This window comes from Mastomys coucha, unplaced genomic scaffold (assembly GCF_008632895.1).
Source record: "Mastomys coucha isolate ucsf_1 unplaced genomic scaffold, UCSF_Mcou_1 pScaffold20, whole genome shotgun sequence".
NCBI lineage: Eukaryota > Metazoa > Chordata > Mammalia > Rodentia > Muridae > Mastomys > Mastomys coucha.
Window position 1 is genome coordinate 2,746,311 of NW_022196903.1, and position 15,746 is coordinate 2,762,056.

A 15,746-nucleotide genomic window follows, 5' to 3' on the forward strand; every position below is an offset into this window, starting at 1 on the left:
AAAAAAAAAAAAAAAAAAAGAAGAAGGGATGGCCTAAAGCTTTCAAAACTTGAAAGTCTATATATAAACTACGATGAGTGATCCAAACAGACCTAGCACAAAAATACAGCTCTGAAGACAGACTCAATTCTGAATGAAACGGATGCAGAAAAGAAACTCAAACAGCTGCTGCATGGGTCAAAAAGGGAAGTTCATTCCAAACTGCTAAGCCTATCTCCCAGGAAAGCTGGCGGGAAGCAAATTCCTTGATTTTAGCACTGGAGAGGCAGAGGCAGGCAGATCTCTGAAAACTAAAGGTCAGACTCTTCTATACAATGAGTTCCAGGACAGCCAGGGGTATGTAAAAGGATCCTGTCTCAAAATAAAGATGAAGAATGGACGGATGGGTTGATGGATGGATGGTTGGATGGATGGAAGGATGGTGTCTTAGGGTTTTACTGCTATGAAAAGACACTATGCTATGACCAAGGCAACTCTTATTAAGGACATTTAATTGGATCTGAATTACAGGTTCAGATGTTCAGTCCATTTTCATCAAGGTAGGAGCATGGCAGACATGTGGCTGGAGGACCTGAGAGTTGTAAAGGCAGCTAGGATAAGGATCTTAAAGCCCATGCCCACAGTGGCACACCTACTCCAACAAGGCCACACCTCCAAATAGTGCCGCTCCCTGGGTCAAACATATACTATGGAAGTACAGATGGACAGACAGATAGCCCAGGCAGGTATGTTGCTGGATGACATTGTACCCACTTATATTATTCAAGGCCCTAGGTTCCATCCCCATCACTACAAAAATATAGTCAATTCTAAGGATGATTTAACTTCCAATGAATTTACACTTCATATTATAGGCAACAGTAGCCTCACAGCACCGACGTACATTAAGAGAGTTATATTACACAACAGTATGCGTCTAGGCGCTAGAGTCAAGCTGCCTGTGTTCCAACTAGGACTCAGCCATTTACAAGCTGTGTGAGAGCCCTGGTCGAGAGGATAATCTCAACCTCATGAAACTTAACTTGTCTATACCAGATAAGTTTCCCCATCTGAATAGAGATAATAACAGCAGAACCTATGCCTACTGTGTGGATTAAATTACATGATTCATAGTGCTTATTGATGCACCTAGCTATCCTAAGGGTTATAATGGCGATATAACAGAGACATCACTTTCACATAATCTTTCCTCAACTTTCTGACCTGCCAAATAACACTAGCAGTACCTTCCCTGTTTGTTGCAGGATGATGGAAAGATCAAACACTGGAGCTTGTGTCTTGGCTTATCCTAGTCCCTAAGGTCATCTTGAAAACAAACCAAGCCAAGTGTCGCTTCCTCCACTCCAGACAAACAGCACTTAGATCAGGGTTGGCAAACAGTGGGTGCCTGCGACACATCTGAACGCAGTTTTAAAACTGTTAAGTGCTGGGCCTACGAACACCCTGTTGTTACCATCACGGCAGCGTGAACCAATCTCTGAAGATTACTGTGGGAGCTGTGGGAGGAATGGATAGTGAGAAGCCAAGGCAGTGTGGGAGCCACAGTGACTGTGTAACAAGGTGGGAATAAGGGCCTGGATGGACAAGACACCTAACTCCAGAAAAGGACAAGGGTTCAACTGACACATGCAAATGCTTGCAAATAGTCTCTCAGGGCTCCCCAGAGGAAACGAGATAGCAGACAGAAACACCAAGAAGATGTGGACTCAGTTCTGAATGAAAATGGGCGGCAGAAACCAAAGTCGCCGCTCCACGAGTTAAAAAGTTTATTCCACAAGGTCAAGGCTATCTCCAGGGAAGCAAAGGGAAACAACAGGGCAAAGACTTCCAGGGTTAACTGAAGAATGTCCAGCACTGACACTGACAAACCACCAGTCATATGTTAATGGAGAGCCAAGTGTTCCTCTAGCCAGAGATAAGAAGAGTGACTCCCTTTTTTAGCAAGTAGGAACTTGCTTCAGGCCCCTGAGGGTGTTGGCTTTTGTCTAAAGGTCTGACCTTAGGAAAAGGAACTGCATGGGGGAACCAGACAAGTTTTAGTTGAGCAAAGTTTGAAATCTCTCTGAGATGCCCAAGTTGAGTTTTACAGCAAATATCGAATAGTAGAGGCTGCATAATAACAAGCACTGAAGGGAGGAGAGGCTAAGACCAGGAGACACCAACCTCCCACCAAATTCAGGGAATCTGGAGAGATGCCCACAAGGGAGAAGTAGAAAGAGTGAGAGGAAACATCAAGTCTGAGAGTTCGCCACTAAGCTTACAAAATTGGTAAAACACAGACAGATCACCTGAGGCTAGTGATAAATTACTTCTCCGTCGGTGAAATGAGCCAATTCAAACCAGATTAGATTATATGAAATGCAGGTTTATTGGGAAGGCAAGTTCATTGGCCCCAAGGAGGGAGACCAGGGAAATGGCCAAGGGAAGGTCAGAGAGAGGGGAGTGGAGAATCGAGGAAAAGACCAAATGTGCAGAGAGAGAAAGAGAAAAGGGGAGGAAGTGAAAGAGAGAGCAAATGTCCAGATTATAGGGGACGCCTTTGGTGAAAAGGTAACCAAGCCCCTAGGCTGGAAAGTTCAGGGTTGGGGCCAGGTAGCAACTGGGGGATGCTGGGAAAACCTGGAGGCCAGGTCTGCTTTGATATGTAAAATATGAACCTCAGTCTTTCCTGGTGTCCCGGAAACCAAATAGCTAGCACTGAGAACAAAATGAGAACTAAGATCACCTGTGGGCACTAGACAGGTGGTCAAACATGAACAAGCAGGAGAGAAGGTAAGAAATGGACAAAAACCACAACCCTTACAAGGCACCCTTAAATAATCCCCCTGAGATGTGTTACAAAATAATTCCTAGGCTCCAAGGGATAGTCAAAGCAAAGACCCTAAATGTATACACGATATTGACATTGTGTATTTGATTCTGCAAAAGGTTGGACTAACAATGAATCCAAAGCCATTGCATCCTTATTAAAGAAAGGCCTCTAATTACATGGTACTGAGTCCTCCAGATGCATACCACCCAAACTCCCTTGGCAACAGGACTTCCTGGGGATCTAAGTAAAATGCAGATGCCAATGCATCAGGCCTGGCGCCTAGCTCCAAGAGCTGCACTTCTAACAGGGGCACAAGGAAAGCATTTGAGGAAATGCATCTGATTGCATTCTGGATGGGCATAACAAGAATTTCAGTAGCAAGGATGTTCAAGTGGATCACATGGACACGCCACTAAAGCAGCAGTGCTTCAGCCTCTACCGTGAGTTTCAATAAAGCTCCTATATGGTACAGATACCTGTCCCTTTGTTTACAGTTAGGTAGAATGTCCCACAGGCTCCAATAGACATGTTTTGATGTTCCTAATAAACATCATGATTTCCAAAATGAACTGACATGTTGCATGCCATGGGACTGACCCAGCCATGAATGGTCCTGTTTTCCGTAGGGTGACACAGAGTACCCAGAGAGATCAATGTCCAAATTCCAGTAGCAGAAGCGGACTCTCCAACTTTCTAGTCACTGAATAAAGACTGTGGGAGAAGGGCCCTGATAGCCTCTTAAATGCTAACATGCTAACAGCTCCATTCACACGATGACCAGTACTCAGAATGGACATCTCCAAATCATGTCATGTGTAATCCTGATAACTCCTGACCAGGCACCAGCCATCTGTTCAAGTTAGACTCCCTTACACAACTTCCTTAACCATGATACTACACACCTCTTATACAAGAGCTACCTTGGCATGAACAGTAAAGCATATCATGAAATTTCTGACTTTCCCATTGTGATGGTTTGTATATGTTTGGCCCAGGGAGTGGCACTATTAGGAGGTATGGCCTTGTTGGTATAGGTGTTTCACTGTGGGCGTGGGCTTAAGACCTTCTTTCTGGCTACCTGGAAGTCAGTATTTTGCTAGCAGCCTTCAAATGAAGATGTAGAACTCTCAGCTCCTCCTGCACCATGCCTGCCTGGACACTGCCACACTCCCACCTTGATGATAAGGGACTAAACCTTTGAATCTGTAAGTCAGTCAATTAAATGTTGCCCTTATAAGAGTTGCATTGGTCATGGTGTCTGTTCACAGCAGTAACATCCTAACTAAGACAGTATTCACGGGTAACACAAAACTGCTCTACTTGATGACACTTGTTAGGCTGGTTACTTTGTCTTGATTTCTTGCCACCTGTGGTTACAGTTTTCCTGGTGTTGAATTTCAAAGAAATCTCAATTATTGTGAATGAACTGTGTCGTCAACACCGAAAGTCAAAAGGAACCACCTATCTTTTTTCTTCGTTCATGTAACTACATTCAAGTTTTCCAACGGGAAGGGAGACTGTGAGTATTATTAAACACTGCAGAGCAGAAGCTCGAGCAGTCCACACTTCACACATGCATGGGGAATTAATGCCTCAGCAGACGTCTATGGCTAACACAATCAGTTAAATGAGTTGGCTGGACCTAAATGAAGCAAGTGTCTGGGTGGACAAATCCTAAGGACAGATTTGCTTAGCTACTGCAGGTTTTCACAGCTACTTCAACAAGCCCATCCTCCCCCCAAGCTCCCAGAACCGACCCACAGGTCCAGCAGGCCAGAGTCTTCAGTTCTAAAGCCCACCCTAAAACCAAGGATACAAGAAGCAGGGCCACATGCAAACAACAAACAGGGAGTGGAAGAGCAAACAGTTCAGTAGGCCTAATCCTCACAGATAGCAGGAGATAAAGAAATGGCTCAGAATGGCAGAGCTGGTCATGGGGCAAGTGGCCCAAGAGTTGGCCTTGGGAAAGGAAGTCAATGATCCTCTGCCATCTTCTAAAAGAACCCAATGTACAAAAACACACTGTGCCACCTGGTTTCCTTACACTACACGCTGCCCTCCACACCTACTGTACTGGCTGGCTTTGTGTCAACTTGACACAAGGTAGAGCCATCAGAGAGGAGGCCACCTCTGTTGAGGAAATGCCTCCATGAGATCCAGCTATAAGGCATTTTCTCCATTAGTGATCAATGAGGGAGGGCCCAGCCCATTGTGGGTACCATCCCTAGGAGGATGGTCCAGGTTCTATAAGAAAACAGGCTGAACAAGCCATGTGAAGTGAGCTAGTAGACATCACCCCTCCATGGCCTCTCTGCATCAGCTCCTGTCACCATGCCTTTTTGAGTTCCTGTCCTGACTTCCTTTAGTGGTGAAGTGTAAGCCAATTGAGCCCTTTACCCCACAACTTGTTTTAAGGTCATGGTGTTTTGCTACAGCAACAGAAGCCCTACCCTCCAGTCCTCTATCTCTGGTCCAATGCTTGTAAAGCTATAGGTCCTAAATGAGAGAATACCAGAATCCTCATGTACCATGAGGGAAGGAGCTAGAAGTCCAGATCGTTCGCTACAGTGTTCCCCTAGCCTCACTGCTTCGCCACTTTCCCCCCACCCTCCGCACCTACTCTGGCCACAGAAAACCACTGACACATTACAAAGGAGCTTCCAAATGATTTGGGTGCTAAGAATCTAAATTGTCAGGTAATTATAAGACTATATCAACTTGATACCTAAGCTGCCAGGAATCACAAGCAAGACTGAATTTTTTTTTTTAAAAAAAGAATCAATTGTCCCCACCTGACCCTCTTTGGAGGTAGAACACCATGCCCTCCCTGTTCCATGTCCTACAGGTCTTACAACTCTCCTGTCTTGTCCTCAAAGTCAACAGTGAATCACTTGAATAATTGCTGCCAGCCATACCAGATGTCAACTCAGTCCTGAAGTGGGATGGGAGCCCTGCATCAGCAGCTCTCAGAGCTGTCTAGATGATTCCAATGCCTTGGAGCCACTGCCCAAGAACAGCCTTAAAGAGACAAGAACTTCAATTTAACTGGGATCAACTGCAAATTTGTCTGAGCCTTCATATCTTCCTCTGGTAGAAGGCAGAATGGAGGACAGGCAGAAAAGATGTTACACTTCACTTTTTTTTTTTCTTTTGGTTTTTCAAGACAGGATTTCTCTGAGTAGCCCTGATTGTCCTGGAACTCACTCTGTAAGACCAGGCTGGCCTTGAACTCAGAAATCCACCTGGCTCTGCCTCCCAAGGGCTGAGATTAAAGGCGTGAGCCACCACCGCCCTGGATGTTAGACTTCACAAATGTCAAGGTCCACCCATCCCTAATGATTTCGAAAACTAAAAAGCCCAATATGAAAGGAATTGTAGGAACCTGCTCTCTTAAAACCTGTCCCGGCATCATAACAACAGCTCACTTTATGCAGGATGTGGTGACAAACGCTTGTTGTAATCACAGCACAGAGGAAGACTGGTAGGGAGAGGGCTGATCAGGTCAAGGTCATCCTGACCTGCATAGAGTTCAAGATCAACCTCAGCTACCTGAGACCTGGTTCTCAACAATTCTCTCTCTCTCTTTCCTACATAGCACACAGATCAGTCTGCTTTAGTACTGCACTACCAAAGAGCTAGCAGCAGTTCTGAAGGCCCTCTGGCAGAGTTAAAACCCAGGCTGGCTCTCTTAGGAACTGAAAAACTGAAGAATTCACACACCTAAGATTTTTTTTTTCCTCCAACTGTAAATTGAAGACAAAACCCACCTGGCACACAGGAAGCACTATGTAAACAATCTTTAATTTAAAGTCTTGATTTTCAGGGAGGAGCTGTGAGCCTGACTTCTCCTAAGTCATCACTCACACCTCCAGTTCTAAATCTGGCATTCCAATCCTGCCATCCTGGCACCCAAGTGTGTTCTTCCTGCATGTTCTGCTGTCATGGGGCCAGTATGGAGCCAGCAATGGCAGGACTGGAATGCCAGATGTAGAACTTCCTAATTACTAGGTCTTAGGTCTCTCACAGCACAGTTTAGGGATTCTGAGTCTTCATCGATTCCAGGGATGGCAGTACTAATATCTAACTCAAAGACAGACGTATTAACAGAGTTAAAACTGAAAAGCATTTGGAATGGAATTTGGTATCTAGCAGCCATTCCTTATTGTTAGCCATTATTTTTTAAGCACATGCTATTTCCCAATGTAGCATGTGTTCTCATTATCCAGCTTCAGGTTTGCTGTGTGTGTGTGTGTGTGTGTGTGTGTGTGTGTGTGTGTGTGTGTGTACACGAGCTCCTACTCTAGGATCTCTAATTAGTCTTTTTAGGTTTAGTTGTTCTGAAGCCAAGGTCCATTTGGTGTTAACATTGGGGCTAGTATCACTTGCCACAAGTAGACATATCACAGCATACAATTCCAATTGAATGAATTGTCACAGCAACAACACACCCAAAGACAGGAGGTAACATCAGCTGCATAAACTCTGGTCCCCCAGAGAGCACTTTGGTTTTTAATTGCATTTTATCACCCAATTCTTTTCTTTAGTTCTAGGCTAATTTAAACCCTGCAATGTACTGAGTGTCTGGATTTACACATCAGCATCCCTGAGTCTTAGGGTTGAACTTAAAGTGAGCATTCTTTAAGTTTTCAGTTTCAAGTAGTTTAATTTGATCATTCCTAATGCAGAAACTTAACCAGTGCCAAAGATGCTTCTGAGGTAATCTCAAACATGCTAATTCAGATCATTATTTCATGAAAAAAAAAGTAACTCTTTTACTGCTGGGCAGTGATTTGATGGGGAAAGCCAAAATAGGAAGATACAAAAGAAATAAATTATTGCATTTGAGTCACTACAAAGACCCAGGAATTAGGATAAGATTAGGAACTTGTCGTGGCTACATCTTTCCAGTCTGACTACTTAAACATTCCAGTGGTTTACTATAGCAAAATAGTAAAGATGGGATTCTCTCCTAACTCTTGGGTTCTCAAGCTCACAGGCCAGTTTTGTCTTACTTCTCTAGGGTGGGCGCTTCTCTTTCACGAGCTCCTCAAATCCTTTCCAAGTATGTCAATTCTACCCCTAGCTGAGATTTTTCCAGTCTACTGCTCGATGCTCAGCTAACTGCCTTATTACACTTTACGGAAAAAGTAAGGAGCACAGGCTTTAAGTCAGTACTGCCCAGAAGTAACTAGAAGCTGGAAGAAGTGATCAATAAACATGATACTCAAATGCATCTCAACGGGACACATTCATTCTTAGACTAGGATGGGCCCACAACACCTTCACCTGGGACCTTTTAGGTCTACACTGACTATACTGTCCCTGATCTACAATGAGAGACATTACAAGAAATTATCTTATAGAATCCACAGATGTGGATTTGTGGTTCTCAGTTCAGATATATCATAAACAAGGAGAAAGAGCCTGGTATGGTCATATATGTCTTTAATCCCTACCCTCAGGAGGAAGAGGCAATGGGATCTCCATGAATAAGGCCACTGTGATATACATAGCAAACTCCAGATTAGCCAGAGCTACATAGTGAGACTCAGTCAAATAAAACATAAAAAATAGCCGGACGGTGGTGGCACACACCTTTAATCCCAGCACTTGGGAGGCAGAGGCAGGCAGATTTCTGAGTTTGAGGCCAGCCTGATCTACAGAGTGAGTTCCAGGACAGCCAGGACTACACAGAGAAATCCTGTCTTGAAAAAACCAAATAAATAAATAAATAAATAAGACATAGAGACATAGAGACATAGAGAGTAACTGCCCAGATAACAGCTCAAAGTGAAGTCTGTCCAAGTAACTGGTCTATCTTTGCTTTAGCGGCTAGAAAATGCTGTCACCTGTACCAAAGAGACGTTTGATTTCCATTAATCTAAGTTCATCTTACTTTCTCATTATTTGTTTGTTGTTGCTGTTGTTGTTGAAGACAGGGTTTTTTTGGTTTAACAGCTCTTGTCTATCATGGAATTCACTTTATAGACCAGGCTGATTCCTGCCTCCAACGCACTGGGATTAAACCTGTGTGTCACAATGCCCAGCTTCTTACCGTCTCTTCATCCTGACTTTCTCATCCACTTACAGTTGGTTTTCTTATGTCCTAGTAGAAGGTATTGTATATATATACATGTCAGCAATTAGAGCTGAAAAGAGGTGACTTTCAGGGAATAAATAACAAAGAACACAGGTTTCCAAAGAGGAAAGGTGAAAGGAATGTTTCAGTTTCCTTGGCCTCGAGATTTGGATAAAAACCAACTGTCCCTGATAGGATGTGTCTCAATAAGAAAAAAATGCAACTAAAAAGTTGAGCCTGCTCCCTCACTTGTTACTTTGTATCTGCCAAGTCTTCCATTCTGTTTCTAGGAATATGTCTCAATTTAGTGCCCACCAGTACTTTATCTCCAAATAAAGTAACATAAATAAAGTAACTAAACACCCACACGGGTGTATGAAGGATGAGTGGGCATTGACTCCAGAGAAGTGATTCACACCAATCATTGTATTCTAATATCATGCAAAGTTAATGCAAAGAAAGGGGCTACTGACTTGAAAGAACTAAAGTCACTTCAGAAATCAATCAAAGTGCTCATCCACAGACACAGACGCAAATACACCCAGTGCACACTTCCGAGGGTTACAGAGAAAGGCCACTTAAAACACCGGGTCGAGGAACAAGAAAACTGCGGATTTGGGGAGCCTGAAGAGACTCTCGTCATAGAACAGTATTTAAATATATTTGTCTGCTTACAATTTCCATTGCAAATGTGATTAGTTTGCCTGAATAAATAAGAATATGATGTGTTGGCCATGTTTTCCTCTCCAGGGTTATCACAGAGTTTTGATTAAGGACAAATGTTTGAAATGTTGGGTATATTTAAGTTCACTGCACTTAAAATGATCTAAGAAGTTGTATAGTCTTGATTAAAGGGCTGCCTTCGTGAACTTAAAATTAAAAGCAATAAATTCCAATGACTCGAGTGATTGGGACTGAATATGGTATTCTGCCAGAAAAGTTGAAATGCAGTCCAGAGAAGCTGAAATGGTGTGCAGGTTTGAAGAACCGGTAAAAGAGGAAAGGTCAACCTGTCAGAGCTGCCTTCTCCCTGGGTTCGTGAACGATTCACATTACACAGAATTCCTTTTAAGTAGAACTTCACAGGAGTGACAAGCTCCCAGGACAATCTGTTTTGTCATTTCCAAAAAAGAAGCCTCTCTGAGGCTCGGAGACTAGCTTGTAAGTGTTGTCAGATGGAGAGAGGGAGGGGAAGGATGGGAGATGGGAGATGGGGGTGGGGAAGGGTCCAAGACCAGCTCTGCACAAGCTCAGGCTAAGTCTCCCAGTTTCCAAAACGGAAGTCAAGGTGACTTCCCTACCAGCGGGAGGGCGGAACCCTTGAAACGTAATAGGATCAGGCTTTAGCCCCAGTTGGGGCCCCTGGAAGGAGAAACTCAGGTCAACAACAGTCGGGTCAGAAGCAAGAGAACCCCGAAATGACAGAAAGGTTTGGGTGTCCCTGGGCTCTTCCCTACCCCAGGCTACCTGGCCCCATTTGCGCGCTCCTCCTTGCTGGCCAGGGCTCAGTCTCGCGGGACACCGCTCCGGGCCGGGCCAAGTGGGAGTGTCGGGCTGGCAAAGTTTCTGTAGCACGATCCGGCCGCGGTACCCACGCGGCCACAAGTGCAGTACCCTGTGCCCCTTCCTCCTTCAGTTGCAAGGTTGAGCCCCACGTCTCCAACCCCGGCCGGACCCCTCAGGGCTCCAGATTGCCCCGGCCCGCCGTTCTTACCTTGGCGGCCGCCATGCTTCGGCCGGGGTACAGGCAGCTTTGAGACGTGCTCTCCGCTTGGATTGCACTGGGGACCCCGGAGACTCACTTCCCGTCCCGGCAGAGGTGGGGGCGGTGATTCTGCCCGGCAGCGTGCGCGCCTGGCCTGCCTCCCCACGCCCTCCTGGCGCGGGTCATGCGGGCGCCGTCAGCCCATTGGCTGGGCCTGGCCAGGGCCTCCCGGGCGCGCGTGATCTAAAGGCCTCTGCCCTGTAGCCAGGGAGGGCCTCAGTATGGGAGCTAATGAGGGGCCAGGACACGTGACTCAAACTGTGCTGTCCAGCTTTAGTAGCCATTGTCGTGGATACCCGGGGCCAGGGAGAAATGCAAGCCACTGTCTTAAAAAGACTGGGCACTTGGTGAGGGAAGCAGCTGCTTGGGCTGAGGCCAAGGGCTGCCTAGGCCTGTGTCCATGAGAGCCAAGTGAGAGTGGTTAGCACACAACACCTGGAAGTTGACACACACACTCTCACACATGCTCACCTAATTGGAGCAAGTTCTTGCCAGGTTCACCTTGGTTTTTGCTTCAATATGGGCCCCACATTAATGCCATCATGAAATCCCTAAAGTATTGACTAATAGAAGAGAAGATAACAAGCAGGTGTCTAGCCTACTTTGTGGCTCTAACTTGATAAATTCTTGAATATGGTAGAGAACACACATTTGTAGAGCTATTTTGCAACAACTCTATATGAGTACAAAAGAGGTCAAGGCCTCAAAGAGGTGGCGAACCTTTAAAAAACCTAAGAGTTATAGTTTGCTCCCAGGACACCATAAGAACAATGAAAACAAGAAAGGCTCCCAGAGATTACCCCTGAGGTAAGAATGTCAGTCCAATGTGTAGATAACAAGAGATGCTCCAACCATACAGAATGACAGGAGACAGGAGACCCAGAATCCCTAGGCAACCCAAGAGTTTGGTCAGAGAAGGCAACCTAAATTTAGGGACTGCTGGAGGAAGAGTCTGGGTAATAGGAAAGATCTGAATTGTGGAGGGTCCTGGGTACCCTACAGAAGAATTTAAAGCACATGAGGGCCTTTAAGGCTGGAAGCAGCATATCTAAGTACCAATACAGTTGGGGTTCCACTCAGTTGCCAGAATGTATCCCAGATTCACAAGTTAGAAACTAAATCAGGAATGTGATATACTTAAGTCCTATGGGCTCTGCCCTAAGGTCTGCATCAATGCCTTTGTAAAAAGGGGCTTGGAACACTTACCTTCCCAGCACCAGGGAGGTGAAAGCTGGTGGACCAAGAGTTCCAGGCCACCCTAATCTATATAAGGAGACGTGTCAAAAAAGAAAGAAAAGAAACAGGCTCATAGTTAGTAGTAAGTTTAGTCTCAATGTCTTCTGCCATGTGAAGCTATAGCTTTCCTCTCTCTGGAAGATATAGTACTCAGAGAACCATCTTCGAAACAGAGACAAGACCTTGACTTGTTGGAGCTTTGATCCTGGAGTTCTTAGCCAATGTGACAACTAAGAGGGGTAAGTTTTTGTCCTTACCCTCAGGTACTGTGTGGTGGCAACATGAACCAGGCTGACACTGGTATGATGTATGGAGAATGAGTCAGGACTAAACTATCAGAATATTCAAACAAGATAGACTGGAGGGAGATAGGACTCTGTCTAGTATATGAAAAGCCCAAGAAAGAAACATTTGCCTTCCTGAGGGCTCGAGGTGCTCCTCCATCTCAGGACTCATGGAAGCATCTCATTTTTCTCTAACTCTGCTTCTAGAACATAATCTCCCCATCTTCCATTTAGAAAGCCATGATGGCAAACATCTGGAAACCTATTCCAGCAGTTGGATAGTTGAAACAGAAGGATATGATGCTCAAGGCTGCCTGGGATACATGATGAGATCTTGCCTCCAAGAAACAAACATGAAAAGGCCCTTTCAATTGCTTGTAACAATTAGAGACAACTCAGAGAATCTAAGCTATCTTCTCACCTTCAATCCTCACACAGTTCTGAACTTTCTGTCATAAAAATGAATATTATCAATAGGCCTTATGATGTGGACATCTTTGAACCGCCCCCCAAACACATCATGCTGTAAAAATAGATTGTAAGCATGCGTTTAAGTTATTTCATCCTCAATTCTCACACTTCTCCCTTCTCCCCGGAACACTTTTCCCACCACCATCATTTAAAAATAGCTGGCAAGGTTGTGAGCACAAGATTTCTGACCCCAGTGTCTCAGATTGGACCATGATTTGGAAACTGAAGATACAATCAGTTAAGATGAGGTCACATTCAAGTAAAGAGGACCTTAATCTGACACGACTGGAGTTCTTATAAGGAGACACAGGTCAGGCATGATGATTCATGCTTTTATTCCCAGTACTCTGCAAGTGGAAGCAGCCTTAATCTATACCTTGAGTCTCAGCCAGCCAGGACCAGATAATGCAGACAACAAAGAAGACACAGAAACACTCCATAGATATTCTGTGTGATAGAAGTAGAGATTAGATTGATGGAGCTACAAGCCAAGGGGCATGAAGAATCTGCACCTGCCACCTTGCAAGGCTCCTGTGCCTGGCAAGGAATAGGAAAGGACCCAGCCCCACTGATTCCTCTGTTTAAGACTTCACATCCTCCAGAAATGTGAAAGAACAAATTTCTGTTGTTTCAAGCCACACATATTGTGGTATTTCATTCTGACGGCCCTCAGAAACTAATACAGGTCTCCTAACCACCTGTGCTTTATAGCATATTTTGCCAACTTTGCTGGCTGGGCAAGCAGCCAACCCAAACGTTGGGGAAAGCTCACTGACTCAAAGGCATGCACTGTGAGCGTGAGCCCCAAGTTCAGAAGAGGGAGTGACATGACCAGGTCTGAGATCTCACAATTCCCAGCACACCTAGGCCTTGTGAATGTCCTTTGACCCATGCCCTTTAATGATCTGATTTGTTCTGCTCAGTTAATAACAAACAAGCAAGCAAAGGTCTCCCCAAGTACAGCCAGCATGCCAGACTAGATTGTAGAAAGGATATCCAGTCAGAACGCAAGCCACACACTCCAACTACAGGAGGTTTTAGCCGGGTGACTACAAACTGTAAGGTGGATTGTATTTATTACAAAGTAAAGCAAGCATCATAAGAATGAGAAGCTTCCAGCTGTTTATATCTGAGAATCTGAGACTGGGGCCACTTCGGGACACAGCAGAGGGTTGCAAGTGCCTTCCCTCAGAGTGCCCTAAAGATAGGTCAAAAATAACCTGTTCTTAATAGACACAAACGAGAAAACTGTCAACGTTTTTAGAGTTAAGAAGGGAGGGGAACGAGGAAGTGAGTCAGGAAAGAAGGAAGCACGAGACACCTTAGGAAAGCGTGACTAAAAACAAGTCCCCAAAATTTTGTGGTATTATACTTCTGTGAACAAGGCTGTCTTGATTTCTTTAGTTTCCCCAGGCAGGGTTTCTCTATGTATTCCTGGCTGGCCTGGCACTCTAGGAGGAACTTTGCCTGCCTCTACTGAGCCTAACGGTGTGTGCTACCATGCCAGGCTTGAACGAGACCTTCAAAGCACGTCTCTATAAAACAGCAAGGCTGTTGCCTTCTGGAGATCTCTTGAGTGAATCCATTTTTTCAGTAACACTTCTAGAATCCACCCACATTCCTTGGGCCACCTTCCCTATGCCTCAGACCACATCTTTGTACAACTTTAAAGCCAGCAGCCTAGGGTCCAGTTCCATAGCACCCTGATCTCATCTTTGGCCTCTCTCTCTTTGTCATTTGAAGATGCATATAGCTACATTGTGATCCCCAGACCATCTAGGAGAGCCCCCTGCCAATGACAAGTTCAGTAACTTATATTAGTTTACTAAAACTGCCAGAAGAAGACAGCAGAGCTGGTTGCAGTAACTTTAAACCCAGCACTCAAGAGGCAGAGCTTTGTGAGTTCAAGGCAAACATGGTTACATCTGCATAATGAGTTCCAGGCCAACCAGGGCTATATAGTGAGACTCTGTCAAGGAAGAAACAGAGAGAGGGCAGGGGAAGGAAGGGAGAGCAAGGAAGGAAAACACTAGAGACTCAGTGCCTTTAAACATCAGTAATTCATTTTCTTAGGATTCTTAAATCAAGTAGTTGGCAGAGTTGTTTCCTTCTGGGACTACACTTCTTGATTGCTGAGAGCCATCTTCCTGTTATGTCTTCCCTCTGTGTGCTGGTCCTGTTCTTTTTAATATATGGTCACTAGTCCTATTGGATGAATACTAAATGCATCTGAATTTATTATAAACTAATGATCCCTTTTAAGGATCAAAGTTCAGTCTCTCTCTGAGTGTCAAGTTAGAACATCAAGACAGGAATAAAGGGTGGGATGTTCAGCCTGTAACAACTGGCAAATTTAATTCCATCTGTTACCTTAATTCTTTTGTGTCTGAAATGTTTTCACCAAGTCATGGGCTTTTCAGAAGCACTAGCTCTTTTGTTTGTTTTGTTGGGGTGTTTGTTTGTTTGTTTTGGCTTTGATTTTGTTTGTTTGTTTGTTTCTGTTTTGTTTTATTTTATTTTGTTTCTCTCTTGTAGCTCTGCAGTTCTAGAACTGATTCTGTAGACCAGGCTGGCCTCGGACTCACAGATCCACCTGCCTCTGCCTCCGAAGTGCTGGGATTAAAGGCATGCACCACCACTGCCCAGCTAGTTCTTACAGTGCATTATACAGTAGCTCTAGCTATAGTCCCATATACACCCAGTAAAGCAAAGATGGTTACATCAAAACCCTTTAAAGATGGAGCCTAGTTTAAGCCAAGTACCTTTGATCTTGCACCAAACCAAAGTCTATTGTTGTGAATTCAGTGAGGTCATCTGGACCTAACAAAGCCACTTAATGCAAAGACAAATCCAGCTCAGGTCATCCTGGTCCCTCCAGTGCACTCAGAGATGTGTATCAGAAATGGCAGGTTTGGGTAGCCCCTCATCTAACTAGCAAGAAGTGACAGTAGTGTGTGATGCTCACAACCACCATCTGGTCCTGTGGCCACCTTACGTTTGGAGTGTGCCTTTGAAGAATAGCTGTCGTTTCTGAAGAATTTCTGAAACTCTTTACCAAGAATGCCATGCGTTTTAATTAATTAGATGCTGGCGGGGCTG

The 15,746-nt window shown here is 44.7% G+C and overlaps 1 protein-coding gene across 3 annotated transcripts in view; it reads right to left on the reverse strand.

The window, feature by feature from the left end:
• Slc25a13 (solute carrier family 25 member 13) overlaps positions 1–10,869 on the reverse strand; it is a 173,661-nt gene extending 162,792 nt beyond the window's left edge. The window contains exon 1 of one of the 3 annotated variants that reach the window (XM_031381131.1): positions 10,606–10,863. In XM_031381131.1, coding sequence (XP_031236991.1) covers positions 10,606–10,620 — 15 coding nt within the window. In that variant the 5' untranslated portion in view covers positions 10,621–10,863. Of the gene's footprint in view, positions 1–10,605 lie in introns of all 3 variants that reach the window. The other 2 variants (XM_031381132.1, XM_031381133.1) reach the window with 2 other exon arrangements.
• Between the last annotated feature and the right edge of the window lie 4,877 nt (positions 10,870–15,746).